The 8,568-nt window shown below is 48.0% G+C and overlaps 1 protein-coding gene across 1 annotated transcript in view; it reads right to left on the bottom strand.

Annotated features, from left to right (window-relative positions):
- Window positions 1–6,590: 6,590 nt before the first annotated feature.
- The window catches only part of Herc2 (HECT and RLD domain containing E3 ubiquitin protein ligase 2), a 161,150-nt gene continuing 159,172 nt past the window's right edge, over window positions 6,591–8,568 (bottom strand). The window contains exons 92-93 of the mRNA XM_041656580.1: window positions 8,347–8,559; window positions 6,591–7,487 (exon numbers count right to left, since the gene is read on the bottom strand). Coding sequence (XP_041512514.1) covers window positions 7,215–7,487; window positions 8,347–8,559 — 486 coding nt within the window. The 3' untranslated portion in view covers window positions 6,591–7,214. The remainder of the gene's footprint in view (window positions 7,488–8,346; window positions 8,560–8,568) is intronic.

Here is an 8,568-nt window from a genome sequence, read left to right as displayed (position 1 = left end):
CTCTCCAGCCCCCAATTTTTTTAACTTTTACTTTTTAAATATTGCTTATTTATTCTTTGACAATTCATACCTGTACACAATGTTTCTTGATCCTGTCCGCCCCAATATCCCCCAACACGCCCCTTCCCCCCTCCATATCATCTCCTTTTATCTTATAACTGATTGGGTTCAATTAGTATCACCTGCTGATCTCATACACACAGGTAACGGCGGCTGCAGTGAGATCACGCGTGCAACAGGCAAGTCACATGCAGAAGACAGCCTTTTGTAGCCTTACTCACAGGTCTCCAGCTCATATGGTCTTTCTGTCCCCTCTTCTACCACATTCTCTGAGCCTTGGGGTATAGGAGTTGATATACGCGCCCCATTAGGACTGGGCACCCCAAGTCACTCATTCTCAGCACTCTGACTGTTGCCCACTGCAGAAGAAGCTTCTCCAGCCAAGGTTGAGAGCCCTGCTAGACGTCTGTAAGACACGGGCTTTAAACCAAAGCACATTACGTAGTGATGGAGGGATAAGGGCTGCCCAATCAGTGGGGACCCATTGTGTCCACAGCACAAGGACACCAACACCCCATTTCTGCATGAAGAAGAGCCCAAGCTTGCTGTGGTCGCCCCTACCGAGATGTTTGTAGATGTCCCAGTCCAGGCGGATCAGGTCCACACCTGGCTCATGGTCGCTATGCATGGCAACCTGGCTGTGCGGCAGAAAGCATTGGGGGTCTACCATAAGGATTATAACCAAGAACGGTGCAAACACTGCCAAACATCAGCCTTCCTGTGCCTCACAGATACTGCTTGTGCAGCTGGCGACTGTTTGCCGTGGACTCCATTCCCTAACTCTGCCGATGGATTATATGACCTTAACCCTGGAGAAAATCCTACCCCTGTTGTGGATTGGCTCAGACAACCAGATTGTCATACCCTAAACCAGTAGACTGGGACCTCTGGGGAGAGACATGATCAGGCTCCCACAAACAAAATCTTTGCGATCAGTAGCCAGCCACTTAGGTACCATCTGTTTCCAGCGCTCTTAGCTGGAGCAATCAGTTCTCATGGCTGATAGGGGAGTGTCTAGATGGCAGATTCTTGGCAGCTACGAGTGAGTACTGAACGAAAACGGTAGCCTTTGAATTCTGCAGGGGCACAACTCAAGGGTCGCCTAGGAGCCTTACAAAGAAAACAGGCTCCCTCAGTCAGAAGTGATTAGGGCCAATCCTAGCAATCTCAATTTTCGCCTGAAGTGCAAAGAGGGGTTCAGGTACAAAACAAGATATGACCATATCTTTGTATGGCTCAGAATATTCTAGAAAGAAATTCCAAATAAGAGTTCCTTTATGTAACATTGAAATCAAGCCTGTACCTAAAAGTGGTTTTTAAGTACCCGGATGTAAACCTAGCATGTTTATAGAATCCCTTTGCTCAGGATGTGAATATGTGTGTGCATATATTTTGGTGTGTCGGGGAGCCAATGAAGGCAGCCTTCCTTTCTTGCTCTTAACTATCATGGGATCCACACGGGGACCTCAGTACCAGGACCACACCTATCTCTATAGGGAATCCCGCCAGGACAAATGGCCAGCCAAATGCCTATGGCCACTCAGATATGTTGGCAAGAATAGGCACAAGAGGCCAAGGATGAGTCCCATATTGGTGGTAATGTGTCACACGTGTAGGGCATGTGGCTTATGTCACCCATAGCAGAGCTGGGGTTTCACGATTGCCTAGGAAGGGTCGGAGCTATCCTGAGGGACACCTAGGAAGGCCAGGCCCCTTGTATGAGAAGGTTCTCTTCACCCTGCACCACCCAAGGCACACCTCTGCGGACAGAAATGGCTGGGGTCCCTCCAACAGCCAGGAAGAGGCTCCTGGGACTTTCCGAGAGGCAGCTCCACTCACTGGCCCACCATCCCTCCTCGCTTCCAGCCTCATGCTCCTGGCCCAGTCACCGACCCTTGAGCCTCACCACCTCTCCGGTGTGACTGGTGCAGGTTTCATTCTGTGCAAAGTCAGCAAGAAAAGCGAGTTCACAGGACCCCCTGACCCTGAGGTCAGAAGCCCCCAGAGCTGGTTTCTGCCAAAGGTGGTGACCCTCCGCAGCGCGTCCCGCAGTGGGGGCGGGGCAGAGGGAGGGGCTTGGACTCCTTAGCTGCACCTGCCACTCCCTGGAGTCACAGCTTTCTCACAGCCTTGTTCTCTCACCCTAAAAGGATTCTACCTGAACGATGCGGATGCGATCTGAGTCAGGAAAGAAATGCTTAGGCAGCGACCACGGCTGTCATGTCACTAATCAGCTTATGTTAATGCCAGAACTTGAGCTTCACCAAGGAGACTGGCAAAGGATCACAAGACCCAAGGCTACAAGGCCAACTTCTGCTCCCAGGAATCTCACACTCACGTGTTCCCCGGGCTGCTCTGGTGGACTAATCCTTGTGGAGATTCTCTGTGCGCAGTGAGGCCCAGCGCACGGCTCAGGCTTGGGTGCCTTTGGAGTCAGCCGGTCAGCTCCACGAACTGACCTCAAAGCCGATCAAAGAGGATTTCACAAAGAACGCCGGCATTTCTAAAAGGGACCCCGTTCCACAGACCTCTCTCCTTCAAAGGGTTTGCAGGTCAGATAGCATACATTACATGGACTTAGAGCGCTCTCACTAGGAGGCCTAGACTTTTAATTAAACCTGAGGACAGTCGGGAGTAACCACAGACTGGGCACAGACCTTGCTGGCAAAAACAAACCCATCTAGGCAAAATCGCATCCATTGAACATAATATAAGCCAGGCATTGCTACTGCAAACCCTCTTGTTCAGTCCCTGGGTTACATGTAGCCTTTGATCAGTTTTAAAAAACAAACAAAAACACCACCATTTACTCTTTGATAACTTCATACATGAATTCAAACATTTTTATTATATATATACAAATATACGTATATATGTATGTATATATATGTATATGTGTGTGTGTGTGTATATATAGTGTCCTAACCCTATCCCATTCCCCTACCACTCATTTAAAAAGTTAAACTATTTTGTGTGTGTGCGTGCGTGTGTGTGTGTTTACACGTGCCACAGGAAGTGTGTAGCTCGTGAACAACTTGCAGTGGCCGGCGCAAAGTCAGGTCATTGGGTTTGGCATCAAGAGCCTCTCCCCACCGCCTCTGGCGGGAAAAACCCCCTCCCCAACTTCTCGGGAGAACCTGATGAGAAACTTCCTGCACCTACCAGTTCGTAGAGCTCTTGACCAAGTCTTCTTGACCAAGTCTTGGGCAGACAGGCAACTTGTCTGCTGGGGACAAGAGTGGAGTCCATCCATGCAGAGAAATCAGCTGTTGACGGGGAGCATAACGCGGTGAAGTCTATGAGACCTACCTTGCCTTGCTTTGAATTTGGGCTGTCCCCTAAGGGTTCGTGTGTTAGAACTGAGTCTTCGATAGGCAATGTCCAGAGTGAAAGGAGCTGAGCGGTCGGTGAAGGTCAGTGGAGAGCCCTTAGGTCACGGTGTGTCCGCAGAAGAGAGCTAGGTCCTGACTCAGTTCTTTCACGCGAAGCTTTTTACGGAAGAGCCAATCGAACCTTCCTTGGCGCGCAACTAGCGCTGTGACTCTACTGCGCATGTGCATGGCATTGTGCCGCTAAATACCGGGAAGCACCTGAACTGAGCTGCCTTCAATCATCCCCTTCCCCCCTCCCCCACTCTTTTGAGATAGGGTCTGCTGTGTGTTCCCACTGGGTTGGTCACAGACACGGTTAGTACCATCTTGATTCTGTGCAGAGGGCCCTCCAGAGATACAGCCCATTAGCTTCCCTCCCAGGGGAAGAGAGGGAAGGGACCCAAGGCTTTGAAGACCTGAGAGACTCACAAGGAGCCTCACACTGCTGTCGGGGCTCATGGAGTCCACGAACCTTCACATCCGAAATCACCTTCCTGAGGCTATACTGTAATAACCCGTGCAAGAAAGACACAGACTACCACGCTGGTTAAAAGTGGATTGGTTCTTTATTGGCCAGTGACCAAGAGCCGGCTCGTGCCTCAAAGCATCTAGGTCCTGAGACTCAGGAAAACCGCCTTTTTCAGGCCGAAATTATGAAGAACATAATTGACATGGACGGTAGATGAGGGTCAAAGTAAACGTTGAAACATTCATTTCTGGCAGAACATAGTAATTATTTCACACAACATGACATTCATTTTCACCATCTTTAGTTATCTTGGTTTATATTAAGTTGATATAAACATGTCTTACTTTGGCTAACACCTCTGGGCCAAGGCCATGGAACTCTCAAATGTGTCACCAAGGCAGATGTGGCTGTTGTGGGGTAGAAATTTGAGGACGGTCTAAGCAAACACAGAACGGAGTCAGGACAAGATGGTGTTACCTAAGTCACTTCAGTATCTGAGACGAACAATTACCTGGAGGTAATTCAGGAGTGTGGCAGCCTGTAAGTTATCCAAGGGATGCTCTAGGTCCCAAAGCAATCTTTGGGAACTCACCTGCTTGGAATGGACCTTTAGAAATCCTGATATACTCCATCACTAAAGACGCTATATGGCAGGATGTAAGACAGAAAAACCAGGCTGGGTCTGAGCCAGAAGCTCCCTGTGGGCTGGCATTTCTAGTACCAACAGGTGGCATGCAGGCTGCAGAACCGCCACCAGTGTCCAGCTTGGCTATGGGCCCTTGCATATTGCACTGCTAGCTTGTCTAGCAAGATGCTCCCGCTGCTCTAGTAGTGGATTAACTGTTACTTCCCAAACTGTAGCTAGAGCCAGCCCCACAGGAGGGACTCGTGTTTGGTACCATCCACCTGAGGCAGGAAAATCCTAATACCCTGTGAGGTGGCTACGGCTATTGTCTTGTTGAATAGGTATATTGTGCTTATCAAATTATTTTCTAACCATTTGTGTTTATGTCCTCGGACAACCGCTGTCAGGGGAGGGGAAGGCAGTTATCTTACTGGTGGCAGTGACCACAGACACGCCTATGCAGTCGAAGTGCGAGGAATGTCTGTTGTTGTGTAGCATGGCGGCCCAGTGGCCAACCATAAACGAAAGAGAGAATCCAATCACCCTGTACCCATCAAGATTCAACAACAGAAGGGTGGAAAGAAATGTAAGGGCTGGAGGAAGATGGAGAGTTACATATATTCCCTCCAGACTGAGTACAACCATCGCTGCCCTGATTGAGAGTAGCTGTAATTATCCCCACGAAATCAGGACTACTACTATGTACTCGTGGAGGGCTGGACAGAGTTTTCGAACAAGATTCTAAGGAAGCCTCTCCGTTCCGTGAGGTTTTATAAGCGGTAAAGCAGCGCCTGGGAGGGGCTCTTCAATAATGCAGTTTCCTTTAAGCTGCCCAGGGGTGATGGCCGTTCTTGGTTGTCATTTTGACACGCCTGGGAAATAGTTCCCTCAAATCGGACTGGGTTCATGGGGGCATTTTCTTGACTGCTAATGGATGCAAGAGGGCCCAGCCGACTGTGAGCGGGTGCCATCCCTAAGCAGGTGGCAAGCCTCTGCTTCCCTAGACGATGATCTGGAAGATGAAATAACTCGATTGTGGCCAGAGCAATTTATCCCATGGGAGAAAACAAGGACCACTCTTCAGTGTTGCGGTTTGCCCATCGTTTGCCCAGGGGACTTCCCAGGGGTGCAGCGGCTTCTGCAGTCCTGCATGCATACTCCTGACACCCCATACACTTTCCACTTTCCCAACCAGGATTGCTGGTGCCTACCTGAGGTCAATCGAATTTTATTTTTTACACCTCCTCAGGAAAAGTCATGAGCTCAATCAGCAGCCCAGGCTGACCTTGCATCCATGATCCTCCTGCCTCAGGCTCTTAGGTGCCGGGATATCTTTTACATGAAATTAAGTCAGCTTCAGTATTTTGTTATAATTAACGGAAAATAGATTAGTGCAGGCACCACACTTCTTATGAATTCAAGCAGACTACTGGTTTATGTGCATTCTAAATATGTAATCTACTACCACTTTTATTAGTAAAACAAAACAAAAATCACATGCTATATCCAACCACTAATCCACAATTCAAAATACTGGGGAAGCCTCACAGCAGTGTCAAGTGTGACTGAACAGCCGCACTCCTTAGACGGTCTACCTTTGCTACTGTAGGTTTTTCTGCACAGATTTTGATCTATTTAAGTTGGAGGTTGAACAGCTAAACGCTAAGGTGTAGCTCTCCCGGTATCTTCTTGGGCCTAAAGGAGAGCCTGAGGCTGACAATCAAAGGCATCTCACTCTTAGTTCACAGTTTATTTTTGCAAAAGTTGCCTTCCAAGGTAAACTACAAAAAATTTGCCTCCGTCAGGTACCCGATCTCAAGATCTAGCATGTTAGGCCTATCTTCCAGTTCTACGCTGCCCTCTATTCTTCCGTTTGCAGAGAGCTCACCAGGCCAGGGGAACAGGCACTGGAACTGGGCATAGGGCAGGTCTGGAGAGAAAGTCAGAGGAGGGAGCTCTAGGGGTCCCTCGGCCGTCTGGGCCCTGAGGAGTGTCACGGAGTGTCCTTTGGTTGTAGTAGATCCACATGTGCTAGTCTGATTGGTTAAGAAAGCTCAGCCTATACTTTTGTGACACATGTTTTATTTATAGGGGATTAAAATTTTGGCATATACATGACACAAGCATTAAATATAGCACACTTTCCATGATAGAAATGATCATACTGTCCACCAAGACGCCTCAATTCCAATCACATATTGCATATGCTAAAATGGTACACCTGGGGAAGGGGGAATGAATGCATTTTGTTTTCTGTAACTTCTAAATGCATCCAAGAAATAATAATTTAATGTTCAAAAAGCTTTTAATAAACAAATTCAGGGTAAAATTAGTTGAAATATTTATAATACGATTTCATCATTACACAGTATGTTCAATATACAGTTGCTGACACTGCAAAGGAAAGGGGATCAACTGCACCCACAAGTAGGAAGGCTGTGCGCGATGCTGTCCCATGAACATCCACGCCGCAGGAAACACTGGGCCCTACAGGTAGTGCAGCACGGGGAAGAAGTACCCACAGTGTTCCTCACGCACAGGCCATCTTCCCGCTGTCCTGCCGCATGGTACTTCATCTCAGACAGCCAGGCCGTCTCTTCCACACATCAAGGGTGACAGTCCTCATCCAAAGCACTCGACATTTACAATTTACAGAGCACTGCTTCTCATTGCTCAGCCGCGTTTCACCTTAGTGCCCGGTCAGGTAGTCCTGGGTAGAGTCTGAAGCAAACGAGTCTGCGTCCTCATTGTCCGAGTCCTCGCTGCTGTCGTCGGCAGCCGGCTCTCCCGTGAGCGCTATGCGGGCATAGTCATCCGTGTCTATGGACTTGCAGAAGTGGATGGCGTACTTCAGCTTCTCCTCCAGCACCTGCTTGCAGGAGTACCGGGGCAACTTGAGCAGAAAGAAGCACGTGTAGGACTCAGGAAGGAAGTGGTCAGGAGGGTTGTATTTATCCAGGACCTGTCGGGAGGAAATATTAAATAATAAAAGAGTGCGGTGAGGGGCAGTGAAACTCTGGGTTTAGTTTACTGTGTCTACTTCAGCCTCACAGATGCTATCTATTTGTCTATAAAAAGAAACATATAAGAAAATATAGAATCTAACTCATTTTAGAAATTTTTAAAGAAGTAACTCATTCCTAGGGCCGGCAATAAAAGAAGCAAAATCGTCTAATGGTGTGGCAGAAGCCGGGAAAGGGCACGCGGCCACCAGAGGACGCTCTTTCTGAGAGTGTCAACTCACTTTCAGGTTAAGATACTAGGCAGCAAACACGATTCTTCACTGCTGTTTAGGAGAAAGCTTTTGTTTGCTGTCAAAGACGGTCCTGAAAGATGGGTATTTTCATAACCCCAGCCACAGATGTGTCTCTGTGCTACTGCTACCAGGACAAAGAGAGTGTTAAATCTGGTTTACCCACCTCAGTGACCTTAAAAGGCAAACTGAGCTCGTTTAAGTCATCAGACTATTGAGTTCTAAGACAAAGCAAACTTGCTCTCAAATGTACGAGCAGTCTCATTTTCTTAGTAAGCATAATATTTAGTGATCTACCTGATCCAAACAAACACTTATGAAATACTTGTGTCCAAAATCTGTATGCTGCTATAACACTAGCATACTCTGCTTATGGTTTGACTTTGCAGAAATATGTGATGGTATTCAAGATCAGCAATTGTAAAATTTTAAGACTTCAAATTATAGAAGTTAGATATTTTCATTTCACAAAAGCTGCTCTCAAGTGTTCTGCAGCAGAACACACACAAGGGCAGGTCGCTTCTACTCATGTCGGTACAGTGCTTTACAATCGGGGAGAGGAGGCTACCTGGATGACAAAGTCTCTACCCCGGAAGTCGGCAATGGTCCTGGGCAATCTTGTCCGGCCCCACACAAAGCGAAGGAAGAGAGAGCGTTCCGTGTTAGAGAAAGACTCCATCACCTCCCAGAACCACTGGACCAAGGATGCAGAAGGTTCAATCCCTTTATACGTTGCCACTGACTTTAAAAGATGCAGTGGAATGTCTGGGCTCCCACACACCTAGGAAAG

This window comes from Microtus oregoni, unplaced genomic scaffold (assembly GCF_018167655.1).
Source record: "Microtus oregoni isolate MIOR12 unplaced genomic scaffold, Mior012 000000F_ref0000247, whole genome shotgun sequence".
NCBI lineage: Eukaryota > Metazoa > Chordata > Mammalia > Rodentia > Cricetidae > Microtus > Microtus oregoni.
Note: the sequence above shows the minus strand (reverse complement) of the source record. Positions and strands in the feature narration are given on the sequence as shown.